A 17,085-nucleotide genomic window follows, 5' to 3' on the forward strand; every position below is an offset into this window, starting at 1 on the left:
AGCAAGTGCAGCTCTGGGAGTCGGCAGGAGCCTGGATGTAGAGTGAAAAGCTATAGTACGTCTGACTGGCTGAGGTCTGGAAGACCGGTGTAGGTCAACAAACTGTTGCTGAGATTTACTAGCCTCAACAGCACGCTCCAAAGTTTGTTGGGCCGCAGGTCCAAATACTTGGCCTGGAAGTACCAGCAGCGAACGGAGTGTGCCTCTGCAAGATTGGGACAGGGGAGACTGCGCAAGCCACACCGGACATCTAGTGATGCTAAGGGTTGACATCAGTCTGCCAAGCTCTCTGGACATATAAGCAAAGGTTTGGAGTGAGGCATCACTAAGACTTTGCGTAGCATCATCAACCTCTGCCTCCCTCAAAGGGCTAAATGGGACAGTGAGTTGCCTAGGCGACCGATGCGAGCAGCTATGTCATAGCTTTTGGTGAGGAGGTCATCAGTGACCCTACACTGAGGTCGTGGGCAGCGGGCATCCGGCCGAGCAGCATCAGCTGCAGCCACAACCAGGTTTGCAATAATGCTGTCAACGGCGGGCATACGGTTCAGACCATACTGCGCCAAATCACACATAGAGCTAAGGGCTCTGCAGTCCTGCGATAGATGGGTCAATGATTTGGGGTCCACCCAACATCGGTGGAGCTCCTCGATATATGGTTGTGAAACTGGAACGTTGAACTCAGGCTTCGGAGTGACTTTGAAAAAGGCACTTGAAGTGGTGGTTTCCACAGGGGGATTGTCGACCCCAAGCCTGGATAAAGCCAACTGAACAGCTTGCTTGACAAAGGATAGTCCAGGTCCGGTTTGCGGCAGGGACTCTGCCTCAGAGGTGTGAGAGCCCACTAATGAATGGCTTGGAGAAAGACCCCTCTCATCCTCATCCTCCACACAATTTATATCACTTCTCATGTACAAGGAATCAGTCGCAGCAATAGACACGACATCTTCCTCCTGCTGAGGAACTACATTGGTCTGATCAGCCTCATTAGGGACAACAAGAACTGTCACTGCATCCCTAGGCTGTAGATTCAGAAGCAAGGACTTAATCTGAGCAAACTCAGAAGTCAACGTTTCGACCTTTTCAGCCAAAGCATGGTCAGGAGTAACCTTCTTAGCAGAAGGGGCTCCTGCATGTGGGCATTTACGGCGCTTTGGTTCATTCCTGGGGCTGGAGGCCAAAGTCGCATTAGATATTCCACTTTCCAATGCCGCAAGTCTAGCAGATCTCTCTGTCAGTGGCATGCTGGCACAATTAAGGCAGGCATCGCCAGTCAGGGCTTCCCTCAGGTGTCCGATCCCAAGACACGAGGGGCAAAACATATGTCCATCATCTGGGCTCAATGGGGCCAACCAGGTACTACAGCCATGCAACAAAAGGCCCTGTCAACATTGTGGACTGCGTGCAGATGGCTAACGCAAGCCCTGACGGTTACAGATGGAAAGACAAAGCGTAAATCACACGCAGTGTAAATAGTAACACGAGGCACGGAGCGTGAAGTACTCACAGCCGTCAACTTGACACGAGGCACTGAGCGTGAAGCACTCCAGCCGTCGACTTGACAAGAGGCACAGAGCGTGAAGCACTCACAGCCGTCGACTCGACACGAGGCACGATGCGTGAAGCACTCCACCCGCAGACTCGGCACGAGGCATGGAGCGTGAAACACTCACAGTGTTAAAGGTAATACAAGGCCCGGAGCGTGAAACACTCACAGCCACAGTAGTAACATGATGCACATAGCCGAAAAACTCACAGCCCAAGTGCTAAGTCACTTAGAGCAACGACAACACCAGCTGCTAGCGAAGCTGTTAAACTTAGCAAAATGGCAGCAGTGCAGATGAAGTACTTCAAGGAGTGGAAAACACTCACAGCAAGCCCAACACAGTACACTATACTGGTTCTGATACACACACTACCACGTAGTTAACGGGGTTAGTGACACAACTAACCAAATAGCCAGCTTTCATCGAAACAACACAGCTAATGTGCACAGAGGAAAATACCCAGCAGGGCAGCGGCAAAGGCGCGCACCCAGCGTTTAGGAAGGTGTACTCACGACAGGCATCAGTCAAAGAATACAAAAAACGGTGAAGCCGTATCTCGCAGCCTCTGGAGGACGTGTGCAGTGCACGTAGCTCCAACCGAAGGTGGGTTGCGAGGCTACAAGCGAGAGCGGCAATCGCAGCTAAATGTGTTCTCAACCTCTAAGAATGCGAGAATGTAGAAAAGAAGCGAGTGCTGGGTGTGTCTGGTATATAAAGACAACCAGTGACATCACCCAGGTCACATCCAATGGCGTGACTTTGTTGGTATATATTCTCGACCTCTGTGCTGTGCACATGTAGTTATCCAGGTGCTAAAGCACTGCCCTCTGGCGGTCAGGAGGAATGAAATAGAAACAAACTTCTCTCAGTGGCCACGGAGCTCTGCAGCTGTGCATGCAGTGATGCTGAATTCTATCCTTGCGGGCTGCTGGAGCGCTCTGCATCAAAACAGCGAGCATAGTCTCTGGACCTATTGCCAGATTTTGGCGGCAACTCCACACAGCAGACAGTGGGGCGGTGTGAGTGGCCCGCTGCAGTGCTTACTGAGCCTGCAGACTCGGTAAGTCCACCGGAGGCAGTGAGAGCAATCGCGGTGATGCCGACCGGCCTGCCTGATGAGGGCGCAGAACACAACGCGCAAAAGAAGAAGCATGCAAAATTGCACTAAAAAAAAAAAAAAAATCCGCAAAACTGCGAGGCCGCGAAAGGTGAACCACGATATAGCGAGGGACCACTGTATATTTCTTATTGTTACATGGGAAACAAGGTACCAGTAGATTCAGTAGATTCTCACAAATCCAACAAGACCAAGCATTCATGATACGCACACTCTTAAGGCTATGAAATTGGGTCCCATGATATTAGTAAAAAAAAAAAAAACGTAGAAAAGGGGGTGTTCACAATAACAGTAGCATCTGCTGTTGATGCTACAAACTCAAAACTATTATGTTCAAACTGCTTTTTTAGGAATCCTGTGACTCACTAAACTAGTATTAGTTGTAGAACCACAGTTTTTCATGATTTCTTCACATCTGCGAGGCATTAATGTTGTTGGTTTGGAACCAAGATTTTGCTCGTTTACTAGTGTGCTTGGGGTCATTGTCTTGTTGAAACACCCATTTCAAGGACATGTCCTCTTCAGCATAAGGCAACATGACCTCTTCAAGTATTCTGACATATCCAAACTGATCCATGATACCTGGTATGCGATATATAGGCCCAACACCATAGTAGGAGAAACATGCCCATATCATGATGCTTGCACCACCATGCTTCACTGTCTTCACTGTGAACTGTGGCTTGAATTCAGAGTCTGGGCATCGTCTCACAAACTGTCTGTGGCCCTTGGACCCAAAAAGAATAATTTTACTCTCATCAGTCCACAAAATATTCCTCCATTTCTCTTTAGGCCAGTTGATGTGTTCTTTGGCAAATTGTAAACTCTTCTGCATGTCTTTTATTTAACAGAAGGACTTTGCAGGGGATTCTTGCAAATAAATTAGCTTCACACAGGCATCTTCTAACTGTCACAGCACTTACAGGTAACTCCAGACTGTCTTTGATCATGCTGGAGCTGATCAATGGGTGAGCCTTTGCCATTCTGGTTATTCTTCTATCCATTTTGATGGTTGTTTTCCATTTTCTTCCAAGCGTCTGTTTTTTTTTTGTCCATTTTAAAACATTGGAGATCATCGTAGATGAACAGCCTAGAATGTTTTGCACCTGCGTATAAGTTTTCCCCTCTCCAATCAACTTTTTAATCAAACTACGCTGTTCTTCTGAACAATGTCTTGAACGTCCCATTTTCCTCAGGCTTTCAAAGAGAAAAGCATGTTCAACAGGTGCTGGCTTCATCCTTAAATAGGGGACACCTGATTCACACCTGTTTGTTCCACAAAAGACAAACTCACTGACTGAATGCCACACTACTATTATTGTGAACAGCCCCTTTTCTACTTTTTTTTTTTACTAATAGCCCAATTTCATAGCCTTAAGAGTGTGCATATCATGAATGCTTGGTCTTGTTGGATTTGTGAGAATCTACTGAATCTACTGGTACCTTGTTTCCCATGTAACAATAAGAAATATACTCAAAATCTGGATTAATCTTTTTAGTCACATAGCACTACTATTACTCTGAACACTACTGTACATCTTTCATCCAGTGCTGCCCTGACATTTCTGGTCTCTGAGTCATAGTGAAAGCAAAAGAACTGTCAAAGAAAAGGTAACCGAACTGTATAAAACAGTAAAGGGATATAAAATGAAACCCAAGGAACTGAGAATGCCAATTAGCAGTGTTCAAACTCTAATTACAGAGAGGAAAATGTGGGATTCTGGTGGAGCCAAATCATGGTCAGGTAGGGTTAGGAAACCCACGCAAAATTTCTGCAACTGCCGCCAGGAAATTTTTCAGGATGCAAAGAAAAACCCAAATAGCTTCAGCTGAAACACAGGACAAGAGTGGTGTGGCTGTTTCAAGATGCACAATAAGGAGGCACTTGAAGAAAAATGGGCTGTGTGGTCGAGTCGCCAGAAGAAAGCCATTACTACGCAAATGCCAAAATGTATCCTACTTACAATACGCCAAACACCACAGAGAACAAACTCATTTGGAGTGATGAGACAAAAATTGTATGTTTTGGCCACAACCATAAACATGACATTTGGAGAGGAGTCAACAAGGCTGATGATGAAAGGTACACCCTTCCTACTGTGAAGCACGGAGGTGAATCGCTGATGTTTTGGGGATGTTTGAGCTACAACGGCACAGGAAACTTGGTCAAAAATGATGGCAGTATGAATGCAGCATGTTATCAGAAAATACTGAAGGAAAAATTGCACTCATCAGCCTGTTGTGTTGTCATTCATATTCTCTGAAAAATGGCAAAAAATAAAAAATAAAAATCTAAAATTCTGCCAGGGTACGTAAACCTTTGAGCACAACTGTATGACTCCTGCTGGGACAGGATGCCAGTCCACAACAGATTACTTCCTCAACCAGGGCTGGTACCCATTTACAGCTGGGAGGACTTGGACAACACAAATGACACAAACAGGCAGTATTATGCACGCACTGTGTATTTTGGAAACAGTATATTTTAAATCATACAAACAGAGATCTGATATTTTGGGTTCATTCTTTAGTTCACTCGTGGGTTCACTTGTTAGTTTGTCGTGTTGAGGTAGAGCCAGCAACAGGAGCTTCACTTCGTTTTTCAGCAGAAAGTCAACCTGATACACAGACATGCACAGTGATTTAAGTTCAGCATGAGTGGAACTAAAGACTACAACAAGAAAAGTGATCACTGCGCTTACCTGGAAACTCATACTGCAAGTCCTTCATCAACTTATTTTTGGACTATTTCCTGAGCAAAAACAAACAAACAATAAATAAATAAATAAATCTAATGCTTTCTTACACAAGCACATGCAGGAATTGTACCTCAAACATGTCAAGGAATGTAAACTAGATAGGGACAGCAGTGAATGCAAAGCCTGCTGCCATTGGGCTTCTCTGTCAGGGGAAGGGATGATAATCTTCATCACAGCAACCTGGTGCGGACCATGAATATGTTCAAGGTCACACAAGGTTAAAAGATTATCAGCCCACATACCAAAGCTTGAGTAACTTTGATGTGACCTTCAAGTTCAATCACGGTCAAATGCAATTGGTTATTTTGAAAGTTCATGTGAATTCTTTCATGTCTAATAGTAACTATTTGTGTACATGTCACCATAGCCACCATAACCAATCAAAGTTTGGGTAACCTTGAATGTGATGCGCAAAGTCAAATACGATATATTTGGAAAGGCCAAATATGACTTCTTATTCATGTCTAATATTAATGATTGGTGTATCATCTCTGATTCATAAGTTACAAGCCTTTGAAAATTTTCATTCTATCAATTTGCACTGGGCCAAAAATTAGACCTCACACTGTGACCTTGACCTTTGGCTCCTGAACCTCAATGGCTAATGGTGTCATCCTTATGTGGAAGGCAATCCAGTTACAATATTTGGAAATAAAAAAAAAAAATCAGAATCAGACAACTTTATTAATATGGGGCAATTCAGTTCAGTTACCCACCTTATTGAACCGTCTAAATAATTGGAGAACAACAACAACAACAAAAAAAATACATACAAGACTTCCATAGCAGCATACAAACTGCCCTCACCCATCAGTACCCACAGATTAGCAGGATCAGCAATAAATAAATACAGTAAGTTTGACTGTAAAACACTCCTTAGAGTCCAAATTCAGCGCAGGCCACAATCAGCCTCAGGTTACTTCCCACCAATTAGCCTGCCTGATAGCTCACGGAACAAATGAGTTGGAGTATCTGTTTGTTTTCCTTGGGGGTGCATAATAGCACTGCCCGGGGGGCATGAGAGAAAAGTCAGAGGAAAGTGTCCAGGTTGATCAGTGATTCCTCTGGCTTTCTGGACCACACGTTTCTCCCAGAGAGAGCTCAGGTCCCTCAGCTGGACTCCAATAATCTTAGAGCAGACTTTTACAATCTAGTTCAGGGAGTTCCTCTCCGATAATCCATGGAACCAGCAGATAAAAGAAAATGTTAAAAGACTTTAAATAAAAGAATAAAAACAAGATAGGATGCCTTCCGAAACAGTAAGAGTTCAGCTTCCGCAACAAGTCAATGCTTTATTGTCCACGTTTATCTATTGACTCTGTGTTCTGAACAAACTTTAGATCAGATGAACTGTTTTATCAGTTATGCTTGTGTTTCACTCCCAGTGGGACTTGTGATGTTATAAATTCTCTGGCAGCCGCCTTTCTCTGGCGTTCAGCTGAGAGGCGCCTGTTTAGGCCTCTACTGGTGGTTGGCTCTCACTGCGGTATAGTATCACTTCCTGTTCCGGAGCACAGCGGTGTTTTTCTGTATCTGTTAGCTGTTTACTCTGCGCAGTTAGATTGATCTAGTTATCTAGATTACGATTTGTTTCCCAGTGTAATCTTTACGTGCCTTAACTAAAGCACTCCTTCTGCTGAATCACCTCTAAATTATTTACACATTATTCACTTTGCGTGTTTTTAGGAATCCGCTAGCTTAGCGTAGCTACTAGCTCTTAGCCGATTTAGCATGGCGGCTTCTCCTGTCTCTCCCGCACTTTTCTGCTCTGGGTGTGAAATGTTTAGTTATTCCTCGGCCTCCTTTAGCAGTAACGGTACTTGTAATAAGTGTAGCTTATTCGTAGCTTTGGAGGCCAGGCTGGGCGAATTGGAGACTCGGCTCCGCACCGTGGAAAATTCTACAGTTAGCCAGGCCCCTGTAGTCGGTGCGGACCAAGGTAGCTTAGCCGCCGTTAGTTCCCCCCTGGCAGATCCCGAGCAGCCGGGAAAGCAGGCTGACTGGGTGACTGTGAGGAGGAAGCGTAGCCCTAAACAGAAGCCCCGTGTACACCGCCAACCCATTCACATCTCTAACCGTTTTTCCCCACTCGACGACACACCCGCCGAGGATCAAACTCTGGTTATTGGCGACTCTGTTTTGAGAAATGTGAAGTTAGCGACACCAGCAACCATAGTCAATTGTCTTCCGGGGGCCAGAGCAGGCGACATTGAAGGAAATTTGAAACTGCTGGCTAAGGCTAAGCGTAAATTTGGTAAGATTGTAATTCACGTCGGCAGTAATGACACCCGGTTACGCCAATCGGAGGTCACTAAAATTAACATTAAATCGGTGTGTAACTTTGCAAAAACAATGTCGGACTCTGTAGTTTTCTCTGGGCCCCTCCCCAATCAGACCGGGAGTGACATGTTTAGCCGCATGTTCTCCTTGAATTGCTGGCTGTCTGAGTGGTGTCCAAAAAATGAGGTGGGCTTCATAGATAATTGGCAAAGCTTCTGGGGAAAACCTGGTCTTGTTAAGAGAGACGGCATCCATCCCACTTTGGATGGAGCAGCTCTCATTTCTAGAAATCTGGCCAATTTTCTTAAATCCTCCAAACCGTGACTATCCAGGGTTGGGACCAGGAAGCAGAGTTGTAGTCTTACACACCTCTCTGCAGCTTCTCTCCCCCTGCCATCCCCTCATTACCCCATCCCCGTAGAGACGGTGCCTGCTCCCAGACTACCAATAACCAGCAAAAATCTATTTAAGCATAAAAATTCAAAAAGAAAAAATAATATAGCACCTTCAACTGCACCACAGACTAAAACAGTTAAATGTGGTCTATTAAACATTAGGTCTCTCTCTTCTAAGTCCCTGTTGGTAAATGATATAATAATTGATCAACATATTGATTTATTCTGCCTAACAGAAACCTGGTTACAGCAGGATGAATATGTTAGTTTAAATGAGTCAACACCCCCGAGTCACACTAACTGTCAGAATGCTCGTAGCACGGGCCGGGGCGGAGGATTAGCAGCAATCTTCCATTCCAGCTTATTAATTAATCAAAAACCCAGACAGAGCTTTAATTCATTTGAAAGCTTGTCTCTTAGTCTTGTCCATCCAAATTGGAAGTCCCAAAAACCAGTTTTATTTGTTATTATCTATCGTCCACCTGGTCGTTACTGTGAGTTTCTCTGTGAATTTTCAGACCTTTTGTCTGACTTAGTGCTTAGCTCAGATAAGATAATTATAGTGGGCGATTTTAACATCCACACAGATGCTGAGAATGACAGCCTCAACACTGCATTTAATCTATTATTAGACTCTATTGGCTTTGCTCAAAAAGTAAATGAGTCCACCCACCACTTTAATCATATCTTAGATCTTGTTCTGACTTATGGTATGGAAATAGAAGACTTAACAGTATTCCCTGAAAACTCCCTTCTGTCTGATCATTTCTTAATAACATTTACATTTACTCTGATGGACTACCCAGCAGTAGGGAATAAGTTTCATTACACTAGAAGTCTTTCAGAAAGCGCTGTAACTAGGTTTAAGGATATGATTCCTTCTTTATGTTCTCTAATGCCATATAACAACACAGTGCAGAGTAGCTACCTAAACTCTGTAAGGGAGATAGAGTATCTCGTCAATAGTTTTACACCCTCATTGAAGACAACTTTGGATGCTGTAGCTCCTCTGAAAAAGAGAGCTTTAAATCAGAAGTGTCTGACTCCGTGGTATAACTCACAAACTCGTAGCTTAAAGCAGATAACCCGTAAGTTGGAGAGGAAATGGCGTCTCACTAATTTAGAAGATCTTCACTTAGCCTGGAAAAAGAGTCTGTTGCTCTATAAAAAAGCCCTCCGTAAAGCTAGGACATCTTTCTACTCATCACTAATTGAAGAAAATAAGAACAACCCCAGGTTTCTTTTCAGCACTGTAGCCAGGCTGACAAAGAGTCAGAGCTCTATTGAGCTGAGTATTCCATTAACTTTAACTAGTAATGACTTCATGACTTTCTTTGCTAACAAAATTTTAACTATTAGAGAAAAAATTACTCATAACCATCCCAAAGACGTATCGTTATCTTTGGCTGCTTTCAGTGATGCCGGTATTTGGTTAGACTCTTTCTCTCCGATTGTTCTGTCTGAGTTATTTTCATTAGTTACTTCATCCAAACCATCAACATGTTTATTAGACCCCATTCCTACCAGGCTGCTCAAGGAAGCCCTACCATTATTTAATGCTTCGATCTTAAATATGATCAATCTATCTTTGTTAGTTGGCTATGTACCACAAGCTTTTAAGGTGGCAGTAATTAAACCATTACTTAAAAAGCCATCACTTGACCCAGCTATCTTAGCTAATTATAGGCCAATCTCCAACCTTCCTTTTCTCTCAAAAATTCTTGAAAGGGTAGTTGTAAAACAGCTAACTGATCATCTGCAGAGGAATGGTCTATTTGAAGAGTTTCAGTCAGGTTTTTGAATTCATCATAGTACAGAAACAGCATTAGTGAAGGTTACAAATGATCTTCTTATGGCCTCGGACAGTGGACTCATCTCTGTGCTTGTTCTGTTAGACCTCAGTGCTGCTTTTGATACTGTTGACCATAACATTTTATTACAGAGATTAGAGCATGCCATAGGTATTAAAGGCACTGCGCTGCGGTGGTTTGAATCATATTTGTCTAATAGATTACAATTTGTTCATGTAAATGGGGAATCTTCTTCACAGACTAAAGTTAATTATGGAGTTCCACAAGGTTCTGTGCTAGGACCAATTTTATTCACTTTATATATGCTTCCCTTAGGCAGTATTATTAGACGGTATTGCTTAAATTTTCATTGTTACGCAGATGATACCCAGCTTTATCTATCCATGAAGCCAGAGGACACACACCAATTAGCTAAACTGCAGGATTGTCTTACAGACATAAAGACATGGATGACCTCTAATTTCCTGCTTTTAAACTCAGATAAAACTGAAGTTATTGTACTTGGCCCCACAAATCTTAGAAACATGGTGTCTAACCAGATCCTTACTCTGGATGGCATTACCCTGACCTCTAGTAATACTGTGAGAAATCTTGGAGTCATTTTTGATCAGGATATGTCATTCAAAGCGCATATTAAACAAATATGTAGGACTGCTTTTTTTGCATTTACGCAATATCTCTAAAATCAGAAAGGTCTTGTCTCAGAGTGATGCTGAAAAACTAATTCATGCATTTATTTCCTCTAGGCTGGACTATTGTAATTCATTATTATCAGGTTGTCCTAAAAGTTCCCTAAAAAGCCTTCAGTTAATTCAAAATGCTGCAGCTAGAGTACTGACGGGGACTAGAAGGAGAGAGCATATCTCACCTATATTGGCCTCTCTTCATTGGCTTCCTGTTAATTCTAGAATAGAATTTAAAATTCTTCTTCTTACTTATAAGGTTTTGAATAATCAGGTCCCATCTTATCTTAGGGACCTCGTAGTACCATATCACCCCAATAGAGCGCTTCGCTCTCAGACTGCAGGCTTACTTGTAGTTCCTAGGGTTTGTAAGAGTAGAATGGGAGGCAGAGCCTTCAGCTTTCAGGCTCCTCTCCTGTGGAACCAGCTCCCAATTCAGATCAGGGAGACAGACACCCTCTCTACTTTTAAGATTAGGCTTAAAACTTTCCTTTTTGCTAAAGCTTATAGTTAGGGCTGGATCAGGTGACCCTGAACCATCCCTTAGTTATGCTGCTATAGACGTAGACTACTGGGGGGTTCCCATGATGCACTGTTTCTTTCTCTTTTTGCTCTGTATGCACCACTCTGCATTTAATCATTAGTGATCGATCTCTGCTCCCCTCCACAGCATGTCTTTTTCCTGGTTCTCTCCCTCAGCCCCAACCAGTCCCAGCAGAAGACTGCCCCTCCCTGAGCCTGGTTCTGCTGGAGGTTTCTTCCTGTTAAAAGGGAGTTTTTCCTTCCCACTGTAGCCAAGTGCTTGCTCACAGGGGGTCGTTTTGACCGTTGGGGTTTTACATAATTATTGTATGGCCTTGCCTTACAATATAAAGCGCCTTGGGGCAACTGTTTGTTGTGATTTGGCGCTATATAAAAAAAATTGATTGATTGATTGATAAATTCAGAACAACCCATCAATTGTTCATGCCCACTTTGCAATGTCTGCAAGACATTCTATGAACTTTACAGTACAAAAGAATGGAATTTCATGATGTGATATGCCTTTGAAGTCAAACGACATTAAAATCAGAGGTTAAAGCACAAGTTAATTTGATTATCAGACATGGAAGACATTGCACACATCAAGTCCTCACTCGCATATTCATTCCTACTAATGATGAATATCAAACAGATCCTCCAAACACACACTCTGGAGCTTTTCCAGATTTCTTCAAGCAGCTCAGTGAGGAGCAGTGGAGGAATTTGGCCACAGGTTGTTCAGAAGAGACACAGATTCTTATTGCAAAATCTTCTCTGACCTGAAATCCCCAGTATCCCCAAGTGGCCTTAATGCTGCAAGCAGTCACTCCCCCTGCACTGGCACCTCCTTGACCCCACATGATGTGGACACCTCTGAGGAGATTGTGACTGCCAGCCTGAAAGAGTCGCTGTGTGAGAGCCTTGCTGATGTCATCAGCATCCCAGTAGACATCTGGTATAAGAGCATCGAAGATGTGGACTGACTGGCAAAGATGTAACAGATATTGTCAGGTCTGCGCTCTCGGATAAGAAAACCACTGAACCTCTCTGAGCAGGAACAACATCTGAAACCACAATGAGGAAATCTACTGACCATGTCATCAGAGGTCACAATGAAAGAACGATGAGCCTTGTTAGACACAAAATCTATGAAGAAGAATATGCTGCGCTGCTGGATGACATTCTGCAAAAGTCTGACACTGCAACTGCAGAGATCTTATTAGAAGTCAATTCCAGGTGTATGAAAGCTGGAGATTCTGCAGGAGGCCCGTCTCAACAACAGGCCAAAGAAAAGATGGAAAAACATTGTCAAATATGTTAAAAAGACTTTTCACAATGCTGTTTTTTTTTCTAAATTATGGTTATAAGATTTTACATATAAGAAGAAGAAAAAAAAAGGAAAATAAACACAATAAGGAAAACAGAACAATCCGACTTAATATATAAAACAGACAGCTCAGTGAGACAAGCTTGAGTTCAGATTAGGCCTCTATAAAAGATAGAGGAAATGTCCAATCCAGCATACGTCATAAAGGGTTCCCAGATTTTGTGTAACACATCGTCCCTCTTGTGCAACCTACATGCTAAATAATCCAAGGACACATACTCCAGTACAGTTCGATGCCATTGGTTCTTGGATGGTGCTTTATCAGAGATCCAATTCAAAAGGACACACTTCCGAGCACAGAATGCAAGTATCATGGAAAGTTGTCTTTGGTACTTTCCAGAAATATTGATGTTTGTTATTCCAAGCAACAGGTTCAATGGATTACATACTGTATTGGTAGTAACAGAAAATATTTTATCTATTTCACATTTAACCACATTCCAAAAATATTGTAATTTTCTGCAGAACCAGTAGCAATAAGTAAGAGTGTCTATATCAGTTTTACACTTGGGACATAACGGAGAAAGGTCTGAATTAAATTTATGGAGTTGTGAGGGTGAAATGTGGGCACGATGTAGAATTTTAAATTCTAAGGCTTTTACCCTATTATACACACTTAAAGAGTTAGCATTTTTCCATGCATTATCCCAATCGTCATCGTTAATTTCCATCCCTAATTCCTTCTCCCATAGCCCTCTTAGATGAGCGGTATTAGTGTTTGTTTCCTTTAGTAAATTGTAAGATAATTTTATAGAGATTTTAAGTTTTGACTGGAATACCAGCTTTTCAAAGTCAGAGACTGACTGATCCGAAAACAGTGAAGTTTTTCTCCAAACAAAATCTCTTACCTGTAAATAGCGAAAAAAAATCATGTCTCTGTATTCCATAGTTATCTACCATTTGGTCAAATGACAACATAGAGGACCCATCCATTAGATCTGAAAGGGTAGAAATCCCTTTAGTCGCCCAAATATTAAGTCCATAATCAGTGGTACCAGGTGAGAAGAGAGGGTTGTTACACAGCAGTGTAAATAGTGAGGTCAAATGAGACCTACCTTGGAGTTTTTTAACAATTTGCCATGCCTTAGCAGTCTGAATTGAAAGGGGATTACCGCAAGACATTTTTACATTTTTTTTAGTTTATTCAGAAACAGCAAATTTTTCAGGAGAAATCTGGACATGAAGACCTCTATGTTAAGCCAGAGGGAGGCAGGTTCATGCACCCAGTCAGCTGCAGCACGTATGTGAGCACTAAGTTGATATTTCCTTATATCCGGGAGATTAAGGCCTCCTTTTGAGGATGGGAGACACAGTGTGGGGATTTTCAGATGTGGCTTTCTCCCATTCCAAATGAAGGAACTCATCCAACCATTTAAAATCTTTATAGTCTCTCTACCCAATTCAAATGATTGGGATCATTTGAATTGGATAGAGCAATGTAGGTAGCACATTCATCTTCAGCAGTGAAATATGGCCCAACCAGGAGATAGGCAGTGTTTTCCATCTCTCCAAGTCTGACTTAATACACTCAAAAAGTGGAACAAAATTACCTTTATATGTATTTTCAAATTTGGGGGTTATCTTGATTCCTAATTAAACAAATCCTTCTGGTGACCAAGTGAATGGAAATGGGGAGGGCACTGTAGGTTTATCCTTTTGGGTACCCAGGGGCATCACCTCAGATTTCATTCATTCATTCATCTTCTACCGCTTAGTCCATTTAAGGGTCGCGGGGGGCTGGAGCCTATCCCAGCAGCCATAGAGCGCAAGGCGGGGTACACCCAGGACAGGACACCAGTCTGTCGCAGGGCCACAAACAAACAGACACACCCACACACACACCTACAGACAATTTAAAGATTCCAATCCACCTAACCCGCATGTCTTTGGATGTGGGAGGAAACCGGAGCACCTGGAGGAAACCCACGCAAACACGGGGAGAACATGCAACTCCACACAGAAAAGCCACAGGAATTAAACCCACGACCTTCTCGCTGTGAGGCAACAGTGCTAACCACTACGGCACCGTGCTGCCCCACCTCAGATTTATTAAAGTTTATTTTGTAGCCTGAAATGGTACTAAAACTACTAATAGTTTTGATGAGGGAGGGAATGGAAATTTTGGGTCGAGTCAGAAAGATGAGGATATCATCAGCGTATAACGTAATTTTATGCTGCTTTTCTCCAATAGTTAGACCATATATATCCTCGCCAACCCTTATCGCTTCTGCTAAAGGCTCAATGACTAATGCAAAGAGCAAGGGGGAGAGGGGGCAACCCTGGCGCTTACCCCATTGCACTTGGAAGCTTGGAGACCTCAAACCATTAGTTATAACTGCTGAACAGGGGTTGCTGTAAAGAAGTCTGATCCAGCTGATAAAATTGTCACCCAAGCCAAATTTGTTTAGAGTGTAAAACAGAAAAGGCCATTCAACGTGATCGAATGCCTTTTATGCATCAAGAGAGGCAACAAGACCATGCATTGACTGTTGTTGGAATATTTGAATCGCATTTAGAAGTCTGTGCACATTGTTGTATGAGCTGCGGCCTTTAATAAAACCAGTTTGGTCTTGGTTTATAAGGATAGGCAGTAGTTTTTCCATACGTTTAGCAAGCACCTTGGAGAGAATTTTTAAGTCCACATTCAGTAAGGAGATGGGCCTGTATGAAGCAGTCTTCCGGCGGTTTTCCTTTTTTAAGTATCAATGAAATGTTTGCTTCTCTCAAAGACATGGGCAGCAGACCTTCCATGAATGAATCAGTATACATGTTTAGAAGTGGGTCAACTAAGATTTCTTGAAACTCTTTATAAAATTCTGACCCAAGACCGTCTGGTCCTGCTGCCTTTCCAGACTGCAAAGCCTTGATTTGAGTCCAGCACTTCTCTCTTTGTTATTGGGGAATTTAGACTGAGTTTCTATTCTTCTGATAGAGTAGGAAGATTAAAACTTGAGAAAAATTGATTCATTGAATCTAAATTATTGTACATCTGCGAGTCATACAGGTTTTCATAAAAGCTCCTAAATATATAATTAATTTTTACAGTGTCAAAAAATTGTTTACCATTGATGTCTTTAACTGAAGAAATATTTTGTGAATCTGATTTTTTGTTGTTAAATATGCCAAATACTTTCCAGGCTTGTCACCATGTTCATATAGTTTTTGTTTAGCAAACCTGATTTTGCGCTCTGCCTCCTTTGTTAACAAGCAATCAAGTGCTGACCTAATTGAAAAAATTTCTCTGAGTTTACTAGGTGAAGATTTACCAAGTAATTTTGTTGAGCTTTTTTAATTTATCCTCCAATATCTCTCTTTGCTCTGCCTGTCTTCATCTTTTGCTTTTTGTGTATGACGTAATTAAACCTCTACAATATGCTTTAGAAGTCTCCCACAGCAATGATACGTTATCTGTGGAAGATGCATTTATAGCTAAAAAGTGTTTAAATTATTCCACAAAGTATGTTGTAAACATTTTATGATATAAAATGGAAGATTCAAAGTGCCACCTTTTAGTCGGTTTAGCCATATTCACGGTGTTCAATTTAATAAAGACCACAGCATGGTCTCATATGACTATACTGCCTACTGAACTGGATAAAATTGATGGTAGTGTGATGTTTGGTGCAAGAAAATAATCTATCCGAGTGTAACACGTATGTGCCTTTGAGAAAAAGGTGAATTCTTTATCGACGAGGTGTTGTGCTCTCCACACGTCAACATATGCTAACTCCGCACATAGCGTTGTAATGGTCTTGGCAAGTGGTAGAAGTTGAGGTTTATCTACTGGAGATTTATCCATAAGTAGGTTTAAATGACAATTAAGGTCCCTATCCCCCCCCTAACAACTGAATTTTGAATATGGAAATTAGTTAATTTTGTAAAAGCATGAACTAGGTAGTCCCCTGACTGACCAGGGGGACAATACAGACTTATAAATGCAATTTCCTCACCAAATAAAACACCCCTCACAATTATATAGCCTCCTGCTGTGTCTTTTATACATTAAACTAATTTGAAAGGCAAATTTTTCCTTATTAAAATGGCTACTCCTCTACTTCTAGATGAGTAAGTGGAAAAATAAATTTGATTAAAAACACACTGCTGCAGTTTCTGATGTTCTTTAATATCTAAGTGAGTTTCTTGTAGAAAAGCTACATGAACCCGCTCCCTCTGAAGATAATACATTCTGCGTTTGATCGGTGTATGAATGCCATTTACATTCCAAGTACAAATATTTATCAAAGACATACTATTCTAACCTCCATAATACAATGTATCCTCTGAGCATGTTTCCATGAGTTGCTGACATACATAAAAAAGGGCCGGAAAAATGCATTGAACAAAAGGACAAATGAAAAACAAAACAAAAACAAAAAACAAAACAAAAAAAAAACAACAAACAGCCTAACGTTGGCAATTAACATGGTACACTGTCCTTCTGCTAATAAGCAGAGGTACTAGTGAAAGGGTTTCCTAACAGCAAGAGTAAATGTCTAAACACTCAAGCAGGAAACAAAAGGGGAGTGGCAGTGCCATCGGTATAATCCACAAATTATAACATTACATATACATTTATTTGTGCAG

General features: G+C 42.0%; 1 protein-coding gene across 2 annotated transcripts in view; it reads right to left on the minus strand.

Annotated features, from left to right (window-relative positions):
• Positions 1–5,112: 5,112 nt before the first annotated feature.
• The window catches only part of LOC117527225 (dynein regulatory complex subunit 4-like), a 56,792-nt gene continuing 44,819 nt past the window's right edge, over positions 5,113–17,085 (minus strand). For both annotated transcript variants that reach the window (XM_034189458.1, XM_034189449.1), the window contains 2 exons: positions 5,367–5,416; positions 5,113–5,282 (listed from right to left, as the gene is read on the minus strand). In XM_034189458.1, coding sequence (XP_034045349.1) covers positions 5,399–5,416 — 18 coding nt within the window. In that variant the 3' untranslated portion in view covers positions 5,113–5,282; positions 5,367–5,398. The remainder of the gene's footprint in view (positions 5,283–5,366; positions 5,417–17,085) is intronic.

Source organism: Thalassophryne amazonica, chromosome 2, assembly GCF_902500255.1.
Source record: "Thalassophryne amazonica chromosome 2, fThaAma1.1, whole genome shotgun sequence".
Classification (NCBI taxonomy): Eukaryota; Metazoa; Chordata; class Actinopteri; order Batrachoidiformes; family Batrachoididae; genus Thalassophryne; species Thalassophryne amazonica.